Genomic DNA, 23,711 nt, shown 5'->3' on the forward strand with positions numbered 1-23,711 from the left:
TCAGGAATTGTGCTGTTTTGAGGTTGCTTTGTGTTGTTTAAGGACATTAATTCTTGGATTTTTTGTGATCTTGCCCCCTATTTTGAACCCTCATTTTTCTAATTTGTGATTTTGCTCTCAATCATTGTGATTTTGCCCTTGGTCTTTGGTCTTTGCGTATTTGACCGTTGACGAGGGCAAAATCGCATTGACTTTGAATAGTCGAAGGTAAAATCACAAAGTTATAAGGGTAAAATTATAATTACAACTTCAAATCAGGGGAAAGAACTTTTTTAGAAACTCTTGGAGTTGCTCTAATTGTACATTCCTGACAACCAGTGACAGTAAGTAATTTGGTATCCTTCGTTAAGCTGATGAGAACATACTTGTGTTTTGTACAGTATACCTCGGCCATCAATGAAAGATGAAATTTTTAACTAGATTTTACCAATAATAATCTACCTAAAAACAAACATCATCTTAAAATTTCTTTCAAATATGAATCTAGTGATGCAATCTTTTGAACGCCAAATAAACATGATACTTATCTATTTTGACTACATGTTGGTCAAAACTTGTAACTTTGACCTTGTCACATCAAAATACGCCTTGTGGCTTGTGAAATGCCTAGAATTCATTCCCCTTAGGCCGTAGTGAGCATCATATGATTGCTCGGTGACGTCTCTCTTACTGTCGCTGTGTGCGTTCATCCAAAGGGAAGCAGGCGACACGCTGCGCGGCCGCCAAAAACAAGAGCGGAAAAGGCCGCAGGCCCGCAGCAAGGATTATTCAAACGGGTAAGAAATGCGGCTGCCGCAACGCCCGAATAGAAAAGCTCACCCCTTCCCAGAATTCGAGCCCCATTTCTTGGCCTGCAGACAAACGCTTCAATCCCCTGCCACCCTTCTCGCTTCAGTGCCCGGCAAACGTGCGCGCTCCACTGCCAACACTCACGACACATATACTTTTATATATAGTGTATATGTGTAACAAAAATCATCTTCATCATCCGGATAATTGGATAAAGCTACACAGAACTTGGCCATCGTGTTCCGGCGGCACTTCATCGAGATTCTTACACGTACGCGCTTGCCCAAGCAGCAAGTTGAGCAGGAGTAGCTCACAAGAAGTGTAGCTAGCAATCATTGGGTGCATGAATCGCAGTTGCAATAGAAAAGCAAAGGGGAAGTTGTGGTCAAAATCTCAGTTTCTTTGGGCCGGAAACGAGGCCACGCCCCATCATTTCCTGCTCCTGGCCCTATATAAACACGCTCACAAACGAGGAGGGCATCAACCAGCAGCCACCCATCCAATCATTCCATATTTCCAATCCTTCTCACCGAGCTGAGCTTGGGCGACATGGAAGACCTCGCCTCCTCGCTCATGCCGCACTCGCACAGCGCGCCGCTCTACCTGCTCTACGACCTCTCCGCCAGCTTCCCCAAGCAGCACGGGCTGGCGATGACGACGGTCCACGACGATGATGGCGACGACGGGTTCGAGTTCGCCACGGCGGCGGGCAGGGGCGGCGGCGCGGCGGCGCTGCGGGCGTGCGCCAGCGACGTGTCGGCGGCGGCGTTCGCGGACGAGCTGTTCCGCGCCGGCGCGCTGCTCCCGCTCAGCCTGCCCCCGCGCCTGCAGCGCCCGTCCTACTCAGCGGGGGCCTCCGCCGCGGCGTCGCCCACCTCGTCAGCCGCCGCGGCACTGGCCACCAGGGGCGGCGGCGGCAGGAAGCACCGGGGCTTCGACCCGTTCGCCGCGGCGCTCGAGAAGGTGCGCCGTGACGGCCCCGCCGCCAAGCCCAGGCGCGCGAGGTCGCTCTCGCCGCTCCGCGCCAGTGGCGCCGCCGCCGCGGACGACGCGCAAAAGAAGATCGGCGGCAAGTCGCGCGCGCCGCGCCCGGCGCCGCCCGCCGCGGCCGCGCGGCAGAAGAAGGCGGGCGCGGCCAGGCGGGCGAGGAGGGGCGTCAGGCACCTGCTGTGCAGGGTGGTGATGGCCGGCGCCGCCGTGGCGCCCAAGGCCCTGTGGACGCGTAGGAAGGACGGCGTGCCTTACCGCCCGGGCCTTCTGTTCTGCCTCGGATATGGCGTGTGAGACCCTGATGCGCGCCATGCTTCTGTTCTAAGTAAGCTTCTGCTATGCTCTGTTGTCTGATGGTATGGAGGCTGGCAAATCTCTCCGCCCACCTTAGGACTATGAAAAATCCTGCAGAGCTCCTGGAGATCCTAGAAAGATATAATTGGATGGTTTGAATTCGATTTCGATGTGATGTTCTCCATTTCGTAGTTACAGAGTAGCTACAGTTGGCAACAACTTTGGGCCAGCGCAACGAGTCAATCAGCATGTTGTAAAATTATAGTATGAAGCAATTTGGATCATGTGATAAATCTATTTCTTTTAACGGAGCCGCTAGCGCCCGGACGTCCGATCCGAGCGCTAGCATCGGACGCTGCTATGTCCGTTAAATAATAGGCGCAATGTTCGTTGGAATGGGATCCACCAAAATATTAACTCATGTCGCACGCAACAGCATCATCGAAACTCCCCACCTCTTTTTTCGTCTCGTCTGCGCGCGTGTGAGTCGAATCGTGCCCCTGTCTAGTTGCAAAATCAGCTGGTACATGTCACATGTCCTTCAAGATTCTCACTACTGAAGTCATCTCTTGCTGTTGCAGAAAATTAGAAGACTAACACTGCAACATCCAGATTGACCTACCGCAACATGAAACCAAAGTAATCCCAACATGAAAATCACTTGCTGCAACATCAAAAAAAAAACAACATCCAAACTCACCGACTGCAACATTACAAAAAGGCAATCCCAACATCTGAATTCTCTTAGCGCAACACTGAAAAAATTGATACAACATCAAAACTCACTTGCTGCAACACGAGAATCATCAATTACAACATCCAAATATCTCAAAAATTGTAACATCCAAACATCTCATGTTGCAATATGGAGAAACAATAATCACAACATCATGATTTAGTTACTGCAACATCACTAATGCCACCTTACCTTGCTATGGGAACTGGACGTGCAACATGTGGAAGGTGGGATTTTCCCAGTGCTAACTCCGGCTCCCTGACGAGTTGTCCCTGACGAAGAAGGATGGATGGAGGGAGCACATGTCGGGGAAAGGGTAGTGCGGCATCGCACCAACAACAATCTTCTTCGCTACCGCTTCTGAGCAAAGATGTCGGCATCTACGTCCCCGCCGCTGCTGAGCACGGGCATCGACGTCTCCGTCCACGCTGCCGCCCTCCGCCACCTCATCCCCCTCCACCATCTCACTGCCCTCCATGTCATCCACCGCACACTGGTCACTTGATTTGGGGGAGGAATCTCAGCGGAGACACTAGACGCATGCATGGAAGAGAGACAGGCGGTGAGAAGAATGAACGGTGGTGCGGGAGTAGATAGGTGAGAGGATAAGATGGATTTCTTTTTTATGTTATAATCAAGAGGTGGGACCACGTCTGATATTTCCTGGAAGCGTCCAGACGTCTTCAGTTTAGCATTACCGTTCTTTTAATTATTTCTTCATTCATGCTCTATACCTTAATTTCACTTTATGAATACATTCTGAGTGTCACGTCATAATTGATAAAATCCACTATCTACAAAGTTGGGAGGTCCCAAATCGTTTTGGTATTTTTAGGTTTATATGTTTTAGATATACAATATGTCTAGATACATAGTAAAAACTATAAATCTAGACATGCCAAAACAACCTATAATTAAGGACGAAGGGAGTATAATGCATTAGAAAACACTTAAGTTTCTTCTAAAAAAGAAACACGTAAGTTTTCACGATATTTGCAAAAGCCACAATATATGTTTGAACATCGCTTGGACATGGTTGTCAACGGTGTACCATGCCAAAACTTGCATCCCGTTAATTTTGAAGTATCAACAATTCGACATGAAAATGACTAGTGAAAATGCTATTCAACGCTATTATGCGACTTTCGTGTATATGCAAGGGCAGACCTACAATCATGTGAGTGGGGCACATGCCCTCACTCAAATTCTTCAACCTAAGTTAAATAATTAATTTTTATCATGTAAAAACTTCATGAATTTAGTTTTCTCTGAGGCGTGCCCTCACTCAAATTTTATCCGGTCTCTGCATTCTACTCCCTCCGTAAAAAATTGTAGGTTATTTTAACTTTTCTAGATACAATATATATCTAGATGCATAATAATATTTGTGAACTTAGAAAAATTAAAACGACCTTCAATTTGAAATGGAGATGAAATGGAGAGAGTACTCACTACTCAACAGCTCCAATGTGCCTGCAAATCCAAACGTCAAACTCATAAATCGCAATTTAAAAAAAACTCATAAATCGTACAAGCACACGTTGAGTACGAACATGCTGTCATAAGGCAAAATTGAACCATCCATTTATTTCGAACCATGACGAAATAAAGATACTCCCGTTTTAACTGCGATCATGACAGAGACTGAATGGACCAATCGATGCGATGGATGAAGAGAGAATGAGGGTAAAACCTTTCTTTTCCTAATATTTTAAGTTTTGATGTAGGAGCCATAAATCGGCTTTACATGCCAAATGGACTTTCGTTCTGTGTTCGCACTAGCACTAGCACTATTGATGCTATCATAATCGTTTCAAAAAAATATTGATGCTACCATAATGTTATGTTACTGGCCCACAGGTCGTAAGAAACCCCGTGTGAGACGTGGCATCAGATGTATAGCATTATCCTTTGTGACAAAAGAAAATGAGCACACTGGTGAAAAGGCATGCTCATTATATTTAAAAAATATTTTATAATGGAAGAAAAATGCCGACGAATTTCAAGAAAAAAAGTGTGAATGGAGCATTAATTAAGGAATCCAAAGTACGATAAAAGGGCTGATCCCATGGAGATTTCGAAGGATTTTGTAACATGAATTCTTTTCCACATTCTCCATAATTTTCTTGATTTTTCAAATATTCCGTTTTCCATTTGCATTTTGTTCTACTAAATTATTGTATATATCTACTATTCTCGTGTTTTTTATTGTATATATCTACTATTCTCCATAAGAATTGGCTATGAGAAATCGAAGGCAGATTGACAAAAATATTTTATCCGTGTTCGGCCCCCTTCTCCATCCAAACGGCTAAAAAATTCGGAGCAGCCAACCCTAGCCGTCGATCACCGATCCGAGCGCCATCGCTGGACCAGTTTCCATTAATAAAATTTCGACCGTTGGGTGGGCAGGAGAAATCCCCCCCGCCCCCAAAACCAAAACCCAACGCCTACAAAGCTACGCCGCCTCCTGCTTCCTTCTCTGCCACACCTCGAATTCGACGAGCCCTCGAGAACGCGAGATAGGAGGGGGGAGACGGGGGAGGAGTGAAGGATTCGAAGGAGGAGGAGGAGGAGGAGGAGGAGGAGGAGGAGGAGGAGGAGGCGCAAGGGGGTTGCTGGATCGCTCCTCGCGGACGGCGGTCATGGCGTCCAAGAGGCAGGCGGGCCCGGCGGCCGCTGTTCCCGCTCAGGAACAAAAGATCGGAGGTGAGTTTCCCGACGGCGCGATTCCCCGGCGGCTCCGCCGTCTTGTCCGGTTGATTCTTTTGCTGGTTGGTTCGATGATTCGGCTAGTATGGTAGGGGGATTGGGATAGGGGTAGCAGGATGGGGTCTCGGATGCGGCTGCGCTCGTAGGTTTCTTGAATTTCTTGTTTGGGTTGGATTGGCGCATGGAAATAGTCGTGGGTTCTTTCTTTGTCGCCGTAGCATAGGAGATCGACGTCTCAGGAGTGGATGTTCTTGGGAGATTATGCTCTCGTATCGCTGCTCTGGTATACAGTTCTTTGTGTATGGTTCTGTTTGGGGATCTTGTTCTTCTTTCGCCGTAAAGGGATCGCCTTTTTTGAAAAAGATTTTTTGCTTTTACCTGACGGATTGGGCTTCTTGATCCGCGATTAGAAGGTCCAGATTTGGTCTTTTTTCTTGAATTATTTCGGGTGGATTGTTCTTGAATTGACATACCAGCTGCCGCGAGGGTCCTCGGCACGATTACACCTCATGTTATTCTAGCTTGCGGGTTTCCTGCAGAGCAGCTTTGTTAGGATTGTTGTCATGTTTGTGCAATAAAGATTGCATCTTTTCAACAATTCGGATCACATACTTTATACTAATTTCCCCCTTGTTGATTGCTATTTCTGCCCTTGCAAATCTCAATCTTGATTAGTACTGTAATGGAGAGGACTTTTGCACCGTGATCTTGATATGAGCATATATAGTGGGTGTGGATCTTAGCTCTTGTTTCTGTCGATGATGCTGTGGTGATGGTGAATAGTTGTAAATAGGAAAAGCGAGTGTTTTCTTTTTGCAACATTTTATATACTTTTCCTTCAGATTGTAACTTCATGGCACTATAATAATGGTTAAGTGTTGCTTTATCGCTTGTGTAATTTTAGTGCTACAATGCTCTCTGCTAATTCACTTCTTCTTCTTGTGCTCGTCTTTTAAAACTTCTTCTTGATCAGATGCGGCCAGGCTTGTCAGGAGGCCAATACCAACGGTTCCACAGCAAGCAGTCGCAAGAAGCCACAGGGTACTTGGTGATGTTGGAAACCTTATGAATGGACGGCCTGCCCTTGCAAACCGTCAGAAGCAAGTCGTTGTAGCAGCTGAAAACTGTCGGAAAGCAGTCCCTCATGTAGCAGCAAGAAGCCGCCGAACGCTTGCTGATATCGGCAATCTTATCAACGGCCGTCCTGCTCCTGCAAATCGTCAGAAGCCACTGGTTGCTGCACCTGACAGGAATGGAAAAGCAGTGAAGCTGAAGGAGTGGAGTAAAGTGAAGCCCGAAGTCATTGTGATAAGTTCAGACTCTGAGAAGGAGAAGAAAGCCAAAGTCTCAGGAGGTCAGAGAGTTGCAAGGAGGGTACCAACCCTTACTTATATTCTGACAACTTGCAGCAGGGTATGAATACAACCTGAATTCTCTAAGATCAAGGATTTCCTTTCTTTCTTTTCATTCTACGAATGTCTGAGTATTTTATTTATCTGAACACAGGCTTCTGATGGGATAATCTCCAGCCCGAAGAAGGTGAAGGCATATGACATTGATGCGGCTGATGCTCACAATGAGCTGGCTATGGTTGAATATGTCGAGGACATATACAGATTCTACAAGAGTACTGAGGTGATCTTTGTTTTTACCTTGTACCCATTCACTTCTTTTATAAGAAAACTGAGAAGCAACAGTTGTTTTCTTGCTGCATTGCTGATTGATTGGATCATTGATATGACCACTTCTGATCATTGTTAAATTGATGCATTGTTGCTTGTTCAGGGCACCTGCCTGCCTCTTAGCAGCTACATGAGCTCGCAGGCCGAGATCAATGAGAGGATGAGAGCTATCGTTATTGATTGGATCATTGAAGTACAGCACAGGCTTATCCTAATGCCAGAGACACTTTACTTGACTGTGTACATCATCGATCAGTACTTGTCCATGGAGAATGTGCCAAGAAAGGAGCTACAGCTTGTTGGCGTAAGTGCCATGCTGATAGCATGCAAGTATGAGGAAATATGGGCTCCACTGGTAGGGTTCTTCACAATTGATGCTATCTCTGTCTGTATGCTTCCAGACATGCTAGTTCCATTCTTTGTTTAACTTACACAAAGCAACGATCTTTACAGGTTGAGGATTTGCTGTGCCTATGCGACAATGCCTTCACCAGAGAGCAGATTCTGACCAAGGAGAAGGCCATCCTGGACAAGCTCCACTGGAACTTGACAGTTCCAACAATGTACATGTTCATTGTCCGGTATCTGAAAGCTGCTGCGGCAAAGGGTGACAAAGAGGTATAATTGTCCACCATTAGTAATGCTTTAGCACCACATTTTCTTTGCACATTGACGTGTAATCAGCAATTCCTTTTTTCTATTTTCATTGCAGCTTGAAAACATGGCATTCTTCTACTCTGAGCTTGCATTGGTCCAGTACACGATGCTGATTTACCCTCCATCAGTGACCGCAGCTGCTGCCGTCTATGCTGCTAGAAGTACTCTTCAAATGAATCCACTGTGGACTGATATTCTGGAGTATCACACTGGCTTAACTGAACCACAGTTACTGTATGTCCTCCTCATGACTTGAACTTGCCATTGAAATCTGATTCTAATTTGATCCATAAGATTCTAGTCTAAAACTTGATTCTGACATGCCATTAACTGTTAACTGATGGGTGCTCATTGTAGAGAACATCCCTTTAAGTTCATAGTTCGATGTTTCGTACGTCTGCTGTTCCTTTAGCTTTATGTCCTCTTTATGACTTAAATTGGCATGGAAATCTGATCCTAAATCTGATCATCAGATTAGTAAGTTGAGTTGATTGTGCGTAGCCTCAGAAGTTTGAACTGTGATTATGACATGCCAACCAAATCCATTGCTCTTAACTGAATTGCTCAAACTAGAAGATATGATGCTCATTAGTTGTTTCAAATTCTTGTGAACCCCCTAGCTCTAATAAGAGCATCTGTTATCGTAGCCAGCAGCCCCTGTCACCAACTTTTGATTTGTTGATCCATGCTGTTTCCTTCTATAGTGATTCACTAGAAGTTCTGCATTTGTCAGTCATACTGAATATTTCTAACAGTGTAGGAGTGTACTGTTCTTTCTTTTGGGCGTCTCATTACTGGGAGATTAATTCTTTGTGTGTTTGGGATGATGAACCCACTGCAGGGACTGCGCGAGGCGCCTGATGAGCTTCCACGCCCTGGCGCCGGAGAGCAAGCAGAAGGCGGTGTACAGGAAGTACTCCAGCCCCAAGCTCGGCGCCGTCTCGCTCTGCTCGCCTGCCAAGAAGCTGCTGTCGGTCTGAGCCGAAGCTCCCTGCGCTGCTGCTGCTCATTTTCTCTTCTCTCTTGGGAGGTGCTATTTGCTGCTGCTGTATCATCGCTTCGATGGTACCATTTCGTTTGGGCCCTGTTTTCATCTTCTCTTGGCTTTGCTACTTAAAGCAGAGCGTGTGTTGATCAGTATACTTAAAGCAGAGCGTTTGTTGAAAATGTGGTGCTTGCTGAAGGCTCAGTCAGTGGAACTTTTTGGAGCCTGTGATGTGATTTGTGATGCACTTTCACAGCATATGCACCGAGAGACAACTTTTGATGATATCCTCATAAATGCATATGGGTTTTTTGTTCCTTCGCTCGTGCTCGTCAGCTGCCTGGGCATCTGCTCACCTGCGCTGAGACCCGACGCCGACGGCATCCACGTCGGGAACATGCCGTACGTCCTCAGGGCTATCTCCGTCGTCTCCATCGGCGGAACACCTTCAACGTCGACGTCAACTGCGTCCCAGACTCCCAGTGTGGGTGGGTGCCGTCAAAAGTACAGGAGGTTCTAGTGTGTGTGTCACGCGTGATCGCGCGGGCGAATTAAAAGCAGATCAGGGCAAGTTGTGGGCCCCAAGCGCCGTTCGTCGTTGCTGGGGCATATGGGCCGTCGCCTGTATTCGGAAGGGCCAGCGCCTGTCTCCTCCTCTCTCTCGGCGACACGGCACGGGCTGTCGTTTTATTACGCCTGGGCCGTCGGATCGTGGGCTGCTGGTTGTAACAGTCAGGAATTCCGTAAGAGAAGTCATGATTCTCTTCTCACAAATCATCATCATCTCACAAAGAAAGAAAACTTTCTCACTACACATAATACTCCTTTTACAGTTTGTGATGGCATGGAGCCCCAAAAATCTCTCTACAAATTTTAGTCAGGGCCATGGACGAAGAAGAACGGATGAGGAAGAAGAAAATGAAGATAAGACTTTTCTATATGGCTGCTCCGATGGCATGTTTGTTTGAGCTACAGTTTTGGGAGTATTTTTTGAAAAACTGTTTTGGTTCTAGAAAGGAACAAAAATTTAGTTTTTATAGCATGTTTTTAACTTTATAAGCTTAGAAAACTATGAAAATTTCAAAAGACTGAGCTTTTCAGCTTTTCATATAACTTATTTTTTATATCAATTTTTTTGAAAACTGCGCAAGAAATTCGCTGACTTTTCACACTAAGAAAATGTTTAGGAGTTCAAACAAAGAGAGCTTCAATCCACCTCATGTAGTCCTGTCTGCTATGTTGAAGCTACTACTCCCTTCGTTCCAAATTGCAGGCTATTTTAATTTTTTTAATTTATAAATATTATTATGAATTTAGATATACTGATTATTATGCACCTAGATATACACTGTATCTAGATGTATAATAATATTTATAAATAAAAAAACTAAACTTTGGAGAGTTGGGAGTACAAGTGGTGTCAAGTATCAGGATTTTTATATGACAAGATCCATCGAAGCTAAAAGACAAGTTTTATACCTCATTTCGTCTTATGAGTACAACTGACTCGAAAGCACTCCTAAGAACGGGCAAACATGGCATTTTGCACGCCAATACCCCTGGCAGGACCCTCTCCAATCCAACGCATGTCACCACCACGTCGATGGATCCAACCGTGCCGAGCGAGCACGCGACACCAGACAAAGCGAACCGTTCACGACTCGGTCGCGGACTCGCGGCAGCAAGAAAAAATTAAGCAAAAAACCACAGCCACTGATTCGATCACGGCCAGGCCAGGCGGGCCGGCAAAGGATGCGATCACTATCAGCGCCCGGGCGGAGGTTGGAGGGGGGCACCACAACCCTGTCGACAGGCGGCACGCGGCGGCGGGTCCCGTCGCGGGAGGCGAGGAGTGGGGCCCGAATGCCCAGGGCCGTTCCGGGAAAGGGTCCGGGGCCCTGCCGACGTGGCGACGCCGCGGCCGAGATTTAGATAACGCTGGCCACCAGCCGGCGAGAGGGCCTCGCAGCCACACGATCACCTCCTCTCCTTTCCTCCCCTCTCTCTCTCTCTCCATGTCGACCGAGGAGGAGGGGACGGAAACCTCTCGTCTCAGCCCGCCTGGCTCACGCGCAGCTCGCCCGGCCGACCTCGCGGGGCCCGCCCGGGGTCAATGGCAGGTGGGCCGCGCGCTCCCCGGGCCCACGCACGAGACGTGGGGTAGGGTGGTTTAAGTACTCCCGGGAGAGGAGAGGCGCATCTTCTCCGCATGTTCTCTGCGCTCTCAGGTCTCCTCTGTCCTCTGCTTCCTCTTCCTTCCTCCTCCCGCGGCCACACCAGTTGAGCTGCGGCGGCGGCTGCAGGATTCCGGGCTTCTCGGAGCCGCCGGGAACCGCGTACGAGGATCCAGTTGCCTGCGCGAGCTGCTGCGTAAGTTTTGTTTGCCCGAATTCGCTTGCTTGTTCATGGGTGGTTTCGTGCTCTCTGCTTCCGTGGGATTCCTCTTCCTCCAAGGCTGCTCGATCCTTCTTTGAAACCGTTCTTTTGTCCCTCTTTTTTATGCAATTTTTTTTTGCCAAGTGAAAAAAAAAGTCCGTGTTCTTGTGTGCCGCACACTAGTTTCTGACGTTTAAGCAAGATCATCGCTGGAAAAAGAAAGAACGCGCTTGATTGTTACTGAAAAAGTGATCCTTTTATGGAGTATGTGTTTTAATTTACACGAGGAGATCTTATGAAGGTTGAGTGAGCAACTCCGGCTTAGTTTGCGGCTCTATTGATCTCGATTTTGATCTCCTGTGTGCTTGCTGAAAACGGGAGGAGGGTGATCTGATTGATGTAAAGTACTCAGCTGCTATCGTAGTCTTGATCTTGCTTATTCTGATCCCCCAACTAGGAGCCGCAAATTGTAATGGATACCACAGGTTTGCAAGATGCAAGGTGCTTTGCTGTGCTGATGTTCCATCTGCTCCGCTAAACTTGAGCATTTCCTGCTTCCCCATCACGCACTGCTGAACAGCAATGTCTCCAATTTCTACTTCGCTATTTGTGCTGTCCGTCTTTTTGTTCAGAACAACGCCTAAATGCCGTCAAAATTTTATAGGCTTCCCCGCTCACTGAACTTTATTTTCTCTCCTCCAGATGAGCACCATGGCGTGGTATCCGCTGCCGCAGAGTGGAGCCGCGCTGTCGGCTGGCGACGAGTTCCTCGAGAACCAGAGCGCCGGCTGGTCGCTGTGGAGCTTCACCTCCTCCGACGATCACGACGCAGCCGCCGCGTACCCAGAAACGCATGGAAGCGGCGCCGCGCCTTCAGAGGAGGGTTCGGTTTCTTTTTCGGTTTCTTTTCCGATCGTCATTCTTTTCTCGATCTACTGCTTTTCCCGATCTAGAATAGCTTCTAGGAGGTGTCTGATACCAATGTTATGCCCTAGCCTAGGATCACTAGAGCACATCTAGTCGGGTTCGAGAGAGAGACATGAGAGACTAGGAGTTCCTGGTGAGTGCCTAGTGTGAGAGAGGGGGAATTGGGGTACCTTCACCCCTAGGGGTGGGAGCAGCGGAGCTGCTGGCCATCGCGGGTTCGGTTGGTGTAGTTCTGCGCAAGGCAGCGATGCGCAGTGTAGTCCGGTCACCGGTGAAGTGGCAGTGGCGCTTCCCGCCGCTGCTGCGCAACCTAGATCGGTAGGTGTGTTGGTGGGGGCGGCTGGCTGCGGCGAACCTCGTGAGCCGAGCCGGGTCCCCCCACCCTGTTTATATAGCGCAGCGCGACAGGGGCCCACTACCCATTGATAGGGTAAGCGCCCCCGATCAGGGCGCAGATCAAGGTCCTGATTGGCCTTTGGGCCAATCGGGAAAGAGATCAATCTAACATTCTCCCCCTTGATCTCATCATTTACTTTTGCATTTTCCCGTATGTTCATCATCAGTGACAGTGACATGACTCTGGCTGATCCCCCGTGCTGCCATGAACGCATCGCAGGAGCCAGTTTTCAGACGAGGAGATGCGGCGGATGGACGCCCCGTTCGAGGCACTGGACATGTTCCCGGACTCCATGCACCGGCTCCTGTCCTACGAGGACATGCTCAGCGGCGTGCTCACCGGTAGTTCGTCGGGGGATGGGGAGGTGAAGCTGGAACGGGACGGGGTGGACGCCATGGACACCTGCGGCTTCCCTCTGTTCAGCCACGACCTGCAGAACGCGGAGCCCAACGGCAGCGAGGAGATGCTAGCAGATACCCTGTCCATGGATAAGGTGAGAGTGACGCCCATTGCACCATGTTTACAACACTGGCTGAAAGCAGGTTGCGCTGATGAGCTCTGAATATCTCTTTTTTAAGGAACCTAATGAGCTCTGAATGAATTTCGCAGGATGGGATGGGCACGGTGAAGAGGAGCAGATCGTTCGCTGATGACGAGAGCGCGGGGGGCTTCAATTTCGAGTCGCTGGTGCTTGAGGAACTCGAGGACGTGGTGTTCCAGGTACGTTCGTTCAGTGAGGAGGCACGAGAGTAACTGTTTACCCTGTAAATTTTGCATCTCTACGTGCTTGTCTGAAACTGCGAAATGTGTTTGGCTCTGAAGCTGACCAAGAAGACGCGGATCTGCTTCCGGGACGCCTTCTTCAGGATGGCTGAAACCTCATCGAATGCCAGGTGCGGCTCCAGGTACAACACATTCCTGATCATGTCTTTTCTCGATCTGAATCTGATCATGGTTAACTGCTCCTTCCCTGATATCCTGACACCTGAGACCTAACTGTTCGGCTGAAACCCACAGGATCCCGGCAGCAGCGGATTGTTGCCCGGAGCGCGCGACGAACGCGATCGACAGGACGGTGGCGGACCTGACGATGAGGCCGCCGAGCCCCGCTCCTCTCCAGGACCACGGCAGCTGCTTCGACGGCGGCGGCTCAGGGGCGGAGGCACAGTCCACGACCGGCTGGACGGCGACGGCGTAGGAGGAGAGACTGGCAGACTGGTTGATCCTTTTCCCAGCTGCTACGATGGCCATGTTTGCGAAAGCTGCAATAGCTTGCTAGATGCAGAGATTTGTACACACTGCTGCGACATCTTTTTTCCCCCCTAATTATTCATCAGAGATTACGATCAGAGGAAGATCATACGTAACTAGCTATAGCTAGCCGCCGTTCTTTACCGTTTGTATGTGTGGTTGTCTGGATCCCATGCCCGATTCTGACAGTAAAACACTAGCGACATTTGTTTAAAATGCACTGCAATACTTATTGTATGCCCCGGTCCCTCGTCTTGTTTCCTGTGTGTTTAACGAAGGTTCAGGTGATTCAAGGCTCAATTCGTGTGCATGCCACTGTACTTTTGAGTTTTGAATTGACCTTGTAAGTTCGGAGAGCTTTTGTAGACGAGAGGGTCCAACTTTAGCACAAATCTTTAAAGGAATTCGACAGTTGATAGGTCGGTCCATTTAACTACTTCCGTATAAAACTTTTTTGTCTCGTTTTCCATCCAAGCTATTTAAACTGGTTTAATATATTCTTGGTAAAATTGTCTCTGTCTCCTCGTGCAAGTTGAATTTTATGTTCAAATTTTTGTGAGGTGATAGATTATATGCTATACCCTATATAAACACATATCCGATCTTTTCTTGGTTATTTTCTTGGATTAGTAGTATATGATCTTAGAGGTATGAAGATGCATGAAAAATAATCATGCAAAAATCGCATATATTTTTTCTAATAATATAGGTTTAGATTTGAAGTTAACAACTCAACCACGAGAAAGAAATAGAAAAGACAAATTTGATTGGGAGGGCTGTAGCTAGTTTAAATATTCAGACAGCAACCTATTTTTATTATAAAGAGGTTAAATGAATAAATTAAACTATTCAGATAGAAATATATTTTTTTGATGGGGCAGCATGGGTGTTTTTTTATAAGGAGGGCAGCATGGGTTTGATTAGGACAAGCCAGGAGGCCAGGTGAGTGAGCAGGACAAAGATGTGATGTGAACAGCAGCATATCTCTTTCTTTCTGGGCCACATGCGTAAGCCGGCCCAGCAAGTTACTCTCAGGCCCATAAGACATTTTGACGATTAGCTACGGATTTTACGGTTAGCCTCTCTAGAACTAGAAGCAGCTTCTTCCAGTAACCGTTTTCCTGAAAACCGTTGCTCCCTCTTAACTGTTCTTCTGCTGCTCCCTCGCCTCATTCCATCAGATATTCAGATCAGAATTTTCTTTAAGAAACAACAGAAGAGCATTGCTCCCCCAAATGGCTCCAGTTCAAATTCATCTGTACCACAGATATTTATAGCTGGAAAGATCCCAGGTGGTTGAAGAGGAGACATCAGACAAGGCCCCAAAATGTTCCACCCATGGCAACCAGAACAACCATTAGAATCGTTCAGGCCCAGCGAAGATTCAAGAATACGCCGAAAAGGCAACTTGCGAGCCACAGTATAACAATTTGTCATGAATTTGATCTAAAAATGTAATTTACAGTTGATCTTTCTGCTCTACAGCTACAACAGCAGGCAAAAGGCGCAGACCGCAGTTACACACACTGGCTGCAGGCTCGTTACAAGGCTTACAGCCCCATGAATAGGAAGCAGTCTATGCCGTTTATGCCTAATGATCAAGTTTACACCCGTGTCCAGCTACCAGATCTGTTTGTCACCTCATGCTCTAACCCGTGTACAACAGCACGACAGAGGAATTGGCCGTCGACAGAGCATAGCAATGGTCAATGGAAGGTGTGTCAATTGAGAAATCTGATGAATGGTGATGACAATGGCGAAATAGTCTCTTCTTCCCTACTCCAGGATGTCTGTTGGCCACAGCTGCCTCCACTTGGAGATGTCATCCTTGCTGCGGAGCTTCCTTATCCCACCGTAGAACCCGTCACCCTCGTTGCCCTCTTCCCTGTGGTCCTTCCGGTTCACCAATGCTTGCCTCCATCTTGAGCCGGGTGTGTATTGATTGAACTCCAGCAGAACGGTATCTGCAACATAAAGAAGAGTTGTGTTACTTAAAAGTAGCAGTATAGAAAAGAACAAAGGCCTAGAATGAATTACTACAATCCATGCAAGATAAACAAAAGTTGTGTTACTTAAAAGTAGCAGTATAGGAAAGTAGCAGTCTTTTGTTACTAAGGTGGCGTTTGGTTCCTTTTGCTTATTTTTAGCACGTGTCACATTGAATATTTAGATACTAATTAGGGGTATTAAATGTAGACTATTTACAAAACCCATGACACAAGTGGAGGCTAAACGGCGAGACGAATCTATTAAACCTAATTAATTCATCATTAGCAAATGTTTAGAGTAGCAACACATTGTCAAATCATGGACTAATTAGGCTTAATAGATTCGTCTCGCCGTTTAGCCTCCACTTATGTAATCGGTTTTGTAAATAGTCTACGTTTAATACTCCTAATTAGTATCTAAACATTCGATGTGACGGGTGCTTAAATTTAAGTCAGTGAACCAAACCAGGCCTAAGAATAATCTCAAGTGGTATCCAATTCGTGCAAAATGCATGGTAACAGGATATTTGAGTTCGATTATTTCAAAACAACACATATTTTGGACTCATATAAAAGAAATGGATCAACCACAAGAATTTGATATCCCATTTATTGTAGCTGCAAAGATTGTGATTCTTTACCAGAAACATCCCTACGAGTCTAACACTAGATTTTATTCAGACTTCAGAACATGTGATGCTAACCTATGGATAAAGCAACTTTTAAACGAACAAATGAAAGTTTAGTGCCTAAATAGATTATTTGTCACAGAATGGAATATGTGCATACATATCTAAAGCAAGCTGTCTTCACAATCATATTAAAAACGGTAGTCTTGTTTATTTAATAGGAATACACATAGTGTACAACCTTTATAGCAAAATTAAGGTCAAACATATATTACATATCTTAATTGACCATTTTGCTTTTCTAAAATGAACTTGTAAAATGAGTCTGAGGCCATGATGTTGTTTTAAATAATGTTCTTTAGACTTTGCAGGCATGCTCATGGCTATCAACAGCAGATGTGCATGCAACAACTTTTGTAATTATTAGTCAAGTTATTAATAAATTAGCTATTTTGCTTAAAGATATTCTCACCACTAAGATGACACCGACAAAAGTGTTCATTTCCATCACATGACTCCAAGTGGCCAACAACTCCATACCACCAGCCTGCCAAACATAGAAATGCATGAATGAACACACTATCCACTGGTAAAATACTCCTCGCCACTATCAGATAAGATTATCATATGCCATGTGGCAGTGTTTAATGATTCCACTGGCACAGCCTAAAGCAAGCATTCCGTTGTTGGGTGCTCGGGAACATACCATATGGGAATTCTTTGTTCCTTCTCCACTGAATCTCAATGTGGTCGCCAGGCCGCAGTTCATGTAGGCAGTCTGAGGCATGTAGATCATGTGCAAGAGTGTCGACAGGCGGTGCCCTGACCCTGTCCCATTGCACTCCATCCTCCAAGACCACAGTTCGCCGCCCGTGTGGTGGATACCTGGCACATCAATATTTTAGAAGTCAGGGAGGCAATTTGAATGAACAATTTTTCAGTGGGTAAAGATTATCTTGCTTCTATGTGTTCATCAGACTATCATCAGAATATAAACACAATTTTTTCAACCATCAAGGGAAAGAAACAGAAAACTTATCAATACCTTGCACGGAATGTGTCGGTATGGAAATCATAGCTGAGCTCTGCATCATAGCATGACATCATGAACCCAACATGTCCATGCTGCAAAACAGAAAGGAAGCTTCAGGATTTGCTTCAACAAACATGACGGAATAGTAAAAAAATAAACGCATATGTAAGCCAGCATAGCATGTAACAGGCCTCAAAAGGGGAAATTAATGTAAGCATTGCAGATCGATGAAGCCATCTAGCTAGATTCAGCTCAGCTGGACCCTAAGAAGCAAATCTATTCAACCAAATTAAGACCTAAACATTTCTCTACAAGTTATTTCTGGCGATTCAACATTAACTGGTCAGCAACTAGTGAGCACTAATAAAGAGTACTAATTAGGATGCTTTGCAATAATGAAACTGCTTGTAACTGACAAGACATGGGATGATACCTCGCGGTTGTAAACCTGAGCCGGAAACCAGAACTTGCCACTCTCCATGGACAGATACCACGACATGATGGAATCATCCAGCACAGGGCCGGACGACTTGGCGCCGTCGGCCTTGGGCCGCATCCAGGACACCACCGGGCAGACGCAGGACAGCGCGGCAAGCCACCTCCGGCGCTTACCGCCGCCGCCCGTGGCGGAGCCCGCGCCGCCGGACTCGCTGGCGGACGCCAGGTGGGCCCTCCACTCGTCCCTGGCGGCGTGCCCCAGGACGCGGCCCCACTTCTCCGACATGTGGCGCTCCCAGAGGTGGTCGCCGCGGCAGCGCTCCCGCATGGAGCGGCAGACGGCGGCCATGTTCCGCAGCTCCGCCGGCGGCAGCCTCTCGAGAATGCAATCGATGGCGAGCTCGGGCAGGTCGAGCACCGATGGCTCGCCGCCGCCGCCGCCGGCCGCCTCCACATTCTCCACCGTTGCCACCGCCCGCTTCCTCTTGAAAGAAGGCATGAGCGGCATGGTCTCCGAGGCCGCGGACGCTGCCGCGACGCCGCCGATTAGGCGGAGGCCGGCCAGGAACCCGAGCAGCGAGAGCGCGAGTTGCTGGCACAGGGAGGCTAGGCACAGTCTCATGTCACGCGCGCATGGCTTGGACAGGAAGAGCAGGCAGGCGACGACGAAGGCGGTGAGCAGGGCAAGCATCAGCACGCGCCGGCGGAGAAGCGCGCTGCCGCTGCCGGGGCGCCCGCTGCTCCGAGTGGATAAACAGCAGGCGGAGCCACAAGCAGTGGGGTTGCTGTTGCTGCTACGACCAAAACCGCATCAAGAACTCGCCTTTTATCCCTTTTGTGCCGCTTTCTTTCGCCGCCCGATCGGAGGAAGAGCCGTGCGGGTGACGCGATGGAACCCACTTTGCGACAGGAAGGAGAAAAGAAAAGCGCGGCGGGAGAACAAAAAACAATAAAATTAGGCCGGATTCGACCGAATCGAAGCCCGGGGATCGGGGGAGCCAAGGACACTTGTTGCCGAGCCGCTTGTTCTTGGATTGATTCGAGCTCAGCGGCCAAAAACAGCTCAAATTCGAGCTGAATTGGGCGTCTTTGAGCTTGGAAAACCGCAGGAGGCGCCCGAGATGGGATCTCCGGAGCTGGAAATGGGCGTATTGGAGCGAGCGAAAGATCAAGGAATGATCCTAGCAAGAATGGGTGGGACAAAAAAAAAAGGGTGGGATCTTGGAAGGAGATAAGAGAGAGAGTTGGTGAGAGGGGAGCGTTGGTGAGTGATCGGGGGAAGGGTGGGGCCTTCCCGAGCTCACCGATGCCTCCCTCTCCTCCCTCCCCTCCTCTCTCGCTTCCAAGAAGGCTTGGTGCGAAGACGAAGACGGAAGAAAATGGGCTAGGGAAAATTGCAAGTGGAGGAGGAGAGTATTTATGGGCGTAGATTGGAGGTGCTTTTAATTTCTTGCCGCTCTCCTTGTTTGTAGCGACTTTGGTTTCATGCCGCTTGTTTTGCTATCGTTTTTTTTCCTGTTTATTTTTTGGGGCCGGGGATTTAGGAGCCGTCGAGCGGCAATAATTGGGAGCCATGGGTTCTCTTGCGCTCGTTTAGGACCAATCATACAGGGTTGGGCTGGAGTGAGGTGGGATGGCGTCCAACGGATTCATGGCTAAATTTAGTGAACAAATATATGAGGAAAATTAGATCTTTTATAGGAGATTTTAGAGGTAACTATAACTCTAGAAAGACATTGCTTGCTTATTTGCTCGCTATAGGAACCATCAACGACAACATCATCAATACGAAATAACACGTCAACCACTACGACAAGGTTTTATATCCAAAATAGAATTTTCACAAAACAGACAATGTGAGCATGTGCAATGGGGGCGTGTTCAGAGGAGATGGTTAGTCAAATTGCACATGATGCTTAAAAGTTGGGCAAAGTTTCTTAAGAACATACAAATAGAATGTAGTCTTGATGAAACGGCAGGAATATATATAAGACAGTGAAAATGTTGATGGTTACTAGTAGTGGAAGCAAGATGAATGCTACGAGGGATGCAAAGGAAAAAGATAAGACGTGACAAAAGAGAAGGATGGAAAAAGATAGCAGTTTTGTAAGTGACTAGTTGGGTGAAAATTTCTCTTTTAAAGTCCATACATGTTTGGGCAAGAAGAAGGTGAGAACTGAAATACGAACTTAGGATATATTCTGTGTCGTGCCAACTTACCATGCTAGATGTTAAACGTGCCATAATTTGTAGGCTAGGTATATTTAATTTGCAATAACTTTGGTTCCCTATGTACTCGTATCATATAGGTATAAGTACATTTTTTGAGAACCTAGTCGCAATAGGTCAATAGCAACTGCACAGGAACTATTTTCTACACAATTTGGCAAAAGAGTCTTTTTTTCAAAAAATAATTTGGCAAAAGAGACGTGGTAACACATCAAAGTGAAGCAAGCAAGGCATGCTACTTGGCTCCTACTTCCTGGATGTCCTAGTAGGCAAAGTGGGCCCATTCTGGTGTTGACGGTGCTAATTTTTTATAACAAGAGGCAAAACATTGAAGGGAGGGGGAGTAATTGAAGACTCTTTTCGAGGCTACATATTAATTCTCATAAATAATTGCTACTGAAATAGATAAAAATAAAAAATTTAAAAATTCAGAAACATCCACCCATCTCATCCGTCCATCAATTTGGTAGATTCCAATCATCATAAGTGATAATAGCCATTAGATCTATTTCTTTTTTCTCTAAAAAATTAATGACATGAAAATAGTCTAAAGTAGCCCTAGATCTATATATAAATTATCCATATTTGTCATTATAAAAAAAATCAGAAACATCTACCCATATCGTGCGCCCATCAATTTTTATAAAGATTAGAACTAATCTTTATGAAAAATAGCAACATATATTATTATGAAAAATAATATAAAATAAATTTCTAAATTTGCATCTAAAATACTAAACTACTCACCTCCACCATTATTAAGAATAACCTAAAGTGACACGTACATATGCATTTAAGTTCCTTTTTTGCAAAATATGGTAATCTAAATTAGCTGCTTTTTTTGGGTAAAAAAAAGCAGCTACTTTGTCTTTATAAAAATACCAAAGTACTCATATATGCTGCTTCTAAATTTTTAAATTTCTCACTTGTGTCACTGCTAATATATAGAAAAGCTAAATTAAGGCATACATGCATGGTGCTCGTCACTAAGGTGTGTTTGGTTGCATGTACCACATGATATGCATGTATAGATGATGATTCGGAATAGTACGGTTCAACTAATTTGTTTGTAGAATAAGTGGATGGCTTCGTACTAATGATTGATACAATCCACCCAACCAAGCAAAAAGATCACTATTATTTTGAACCATTTCATACATGAACCAAATAATACAAGCGACCAAACACACCCTAACATACCATCCTAGCATACCATGTCTATATATGTATGATGTACATTATTGATGTTCGATTATACAAAGATAACGATTACATAACAGCCGGAAGGGAGACCGGATGGCATTGACACGTAGGTACATGGAGGTTTAAGTTAGATTTTCTCACACCCAAGTATAGAAGTTAAGGGGGAGGTCGGCACTACGAGATGATGAGGCTACGTGGGAGTCTCACACACAAACTAGCAAGAAACATGCAAAAGGAGGAGGTTGAGGAGACCAAAAGACGAACGTGGCTATCCAATTAGTGGTGGAAATGACACGAAGGAAGGAGACGATGTAGAAAGATTGAGGCGTGGCGAAAGAAAGCGACGGAGGAAGAAGACAGTATAATTTGATAAAATTGGTTCTAGATGGTGAAAATTTTCCATGGCTTTTTTTTAGAGTGAAAAATTTCTACTTGTCGAATGCCCTAGACAAGTGGGCCCACGTGGGTGCTGAAGACCTGATGGTGAGAGGCAGCAGTCCCAGTAGTGGGGGAAGTAGAATTGTATAATTGACGTGTCGGTTAAAGGATGATTAACCAAAAGCTGAGCAGTTTATTATTGGGTATACTCCGACTAATTAAGGAACCTAAGATGCGTTCTTGATTTGGCCATGCCCATCAGCTCCCCGGTTACGACAAAAGGAAAGCGAATGCGCATATCTTATTAGGGTTATGGGTAGTAGTACTACGTAGCATTAAAGTTACGCAAGTTGACAGCATCGTTTCGTAGGGCTTTAATTTTTATCCATCACCATCCACTACTACAATGTCTAGTTATTCGATCTAGCTAGAATGAACGCAGTCAAACATTCTAACCTCAAATGATTGATGCTGATGAAGAGTAAAGAGCGCCCCTACTACACTATACCATAAATCCACAACATCAAAATACCATCAAGCATGAATATAAGTAGGAAATTACAGTCAAATGGTCGAAATGTAGATTCGGCATAGCTCTAGGTCATGTTGACTTTTCTAGCTAGATTGATAAATTTAACTATGTACGTGTGTGTATATACACACACTATGCCTAGATACATAACAAAAGCTATAAACTTTACGGAGGAAAAATAGAGATATTTTCAATGTTGTATATTTTGAAACAGATGGATTATTAAAAGAAAGTTACGGCATACACAAATTAATCTCATAAATAGTTGTACATATATGTACTATAAAAAATTACTTTAGTTATCTTAACAGAGTAGTGACCTTGTGGATGTCCAAAGCAACGAGGCCGGCCGGGATCCAGCATCAGACAGCAGTAAGCTTGAGCGTATCATCCGCAATCTCATTCCCCGACTTAAATAATCCATTGACTCGTCTCCCTCTGAGAGTCTGAGCACAAAAGGGTGCGTTTCCACCTAATACTCCCAGTTAAATAAGCGATTAAGCGATAGCCCCTAGATATGGTAGGAGATACTATACTAGTGGGCTCATCCCTGTTCCGCCTGGGACGTGTGTCGACGGCAGCGCCCACAAAACCACCGGGAAGCGCCTCTCGGCTCGACAACGGAGGAGCCATTTCAGCATTTGCTGCTCTTTTCTTTTCTTTTTCTTTTTCTTCTTCTTTTTTGCACTGGGAATGAAATGCAGGCTAAGCTTAGGTTTACTAGCTAGGATTAGTTTAATTTTTGTAGTTGGTTAGATGATGGCGTGTGGAGAATTTAACCTAACATTCCAACTTACTGACTCGCAGGCCAGATGTGGAAAGTTGCCGCATGGACACTGCCCACTTGGCATATATGCTGCTGGGTGATTACGAAACGTTGGCAGAGCAAACTTGTTATGCAACCTATGCTGCACACCTATCTCGAACAGCTTAAACTTTTGTTAAGATAGAGTTGGCTGATCCATTTAGACTTTCTTAATTGCCGCCATACCAGATCAGATGGCATAGTAGCTCATCACCTTGGCAATTAAACCATAAAGAACGCCAACTTGGGTGATCTGCCTGACGCAGTGCCCAACAAGATAGCTATCTGAATTCTGAAGGCTGAAGCAAGTAGCCACCGGCCCACCGGGAGGAAAGCGAAGGCACCTGTCTGTCGCTCATCAGCATTGCATTGCCGTTACATCGCCGTGCCATCCTGGGCAGGTAGGTTCACTGCATCAAGACTGCTCCGTCCCCATTTGCAGGTATGGGCTAGGATCCCAAGCTCTGCTGCTCTGCAATTTGAGGATGGCGTGAACCTGGACAGGCTCACTCGACTGCGTCTGAAAGATTATGCTTCCTTGCTTCATCTTTTTACGGGATGGAACGCCGTGTCTGTTCCTGTCTTTGCACGTGGAAACACAGGAGCAGATTACCTTTGATTGTTTAGTAAGTAGATCCGAGGATTCGTTGTAGTACTGCTACGTCAAAGATCTCCTTTTT

General features: G+C 46.2%; 3 protein-coding genes across 3 annotated transcripts; 2 read left to right on the top strand and 1 right to left on the bottom strand.

Moving 5' to 3' along the window:
* Positions 1 to 5,287: 5,287 nt before the first annotated feature.
* On the top strand, positions 5,288 to 9,130 carry LOC101768144 (cyclin-B1-3). The gene is made up of 7 exons (XM_012846314.2): positions 5,288 to 5,518; positions 6,495 to 6,934; positions 7,028 to 7,156; positions 7,307 to 7,558; positions 7,657 to 7,821; positions 7,916 to 8,094; positions 8,702 to 9,130. Exons 1-7 carry the CDS (start codon positions 5,455 to 5,457, stop codon positions 8,838 to 8,840), a joined length of 1,368 nt encoding a protein of 455 aa, XP_012701768.1. The 5' UTR covers positions 5,288 to 5,454; the 3' UTR covers positions 8,841 to 9,130.
* On the top strand, positions 9,027 to 14,096 carry LOC101755858. Its single transcript, XM_022826288.1, has 7 exons — positions 9,027 to 9,333; positions 10,815 to 11,215; positions 11,924 to 12,109; positions 12,760 to 13,038; positions 13,155 to 13,265; positions 13,368 to 13,450; positions 13,563 to 14,096. Exons 1-7 carry the CDS (start codon positions 9,027 to 9,029, stop codon positions 13,741 to 13,743), a joined length of 1,548 nt encoding a protein of 515 aa, XP_022682023.1. The 3' UTR covers positions 13,744 to 14,096.
* A 1,100-nt stretch (positions 14,097 to 15,196) lies between these two features.
* LOC101768957 (F-box protein At2g26850) lies at positions 15,197 to 19,304 on the bottom strand. Its single transcript, XM_004967611.3, has 5 exons — positions 17,880 to 19,304; positions 17,459 to 17,538; positions 17,120 to 17,298; positions 16,886 to 16,960; positions 15,197 to 15,760 (listed from the first exon to the last, which is right to left on the bottom strand). Exons 1-5 carry the CDS (start codon positions 18,573 to 18,575, stop codon positions 15,573 to 15,575), a joined length of 1,218 nt encoding a protein of 405 aa, XP_004967668.1. The 5' UTR covers positions 18,576 to 19,304; the 3' UTR covers positions 15,197 to 15,572.
* Between the last annotated feature and the right edge of the window lie 4,407 nt (positions 19,305 to 23,711).

Source organism: Setaria italica, chromosome V (genome assembly GCF_000263155.2).
Source record: "Setaria italica strain Yugu1 chromosome V, Setaria_italica_v2.0, whole genome shotgun sequence".
In the NCBI taxonomy this organism is placed as follows: Eukaryota; Viridiplantae; Streptophyta; class Magnoliopsida; order Poales; family Poaceae; genus Setaria; species Setaria italica.

What these genes read in the sequence shown, in the direction of transcription:
- LOC101768144 (XM_012846314.2), top strand. Translation starts at nt 5,455, where the DNA reads ATGGCGTCCAAGAGGCAGGCGGGCCCGGCGGCCGCTGTTCCCGCTCAG. An exon ending in CGGCAAAGGGTGACAAAGAG is followed by an intron (nt 7,822 to 7,915) that starts GTATAATTGTCC and finishes TTTTCATTGCAG; the next exon opens with CTTGAAAACATGGCATTCTT. An exon ending in TTAACTGAACCACAGTTACT is followed by an intron (nt 8,095 to 8,701) that starts GTATGTCCTCCT and finishes AACCCACTGCAG; the next exon opens with GGACTGCGCGAGGCGCCTGA.
- LOC101755858 (XM_022826288.1), top strand. Translation starts at nt 9,027, where the DNA reads ATGTGGTGCTTGCTGAAGGCTCAGTCAGTGGAACTTTTTGGAGCCTGT. An exon ending in TTGCCTGCGCGAGCTGCTGC is followed by an intron (nt 11,216 to 11,923) that starts GTAAGTTTTGTT and finishes TCTCTCCTCCAG; the next exon opens with ATGAGCACCATGGCGTGGTA. An exon ending in TCGAGGACGTGGTGTTCCAG is followed by an intron (nt 13,266 to 13,367) that starts GTACGTTCGTTC and finishes TTGGCTCTGAAG; the next exon opens with CTGACCAAGAAGACGCGGAT.
- LOC101768957 (XM_004967611.3), bottom strand. Translation starts at nt 18,575, where the DNA reads ATGCTTGCCCTGCTCACCGCCTTCGTCGTCGCCTGCCTGCTCTTCCTG. An exon ending in CTCAGGTTTACAACCGCGAG is followed by an intron (nt 17,539 to 17,879) that starts GTATCATCCCAT and finishes TCTGTTTTGCAG; the next exon opens with CATGGACATGTTGGGTTCAT. An exon ending in TTGTCGGTGTCATCTTAGTG is followed by an intron (nt 15,761 to 16,885) that starts GTGAGAATATCT and finishes TTTATGTTGCAG; the next exon opens with ATACCGTTCTGCTGGAGTTC.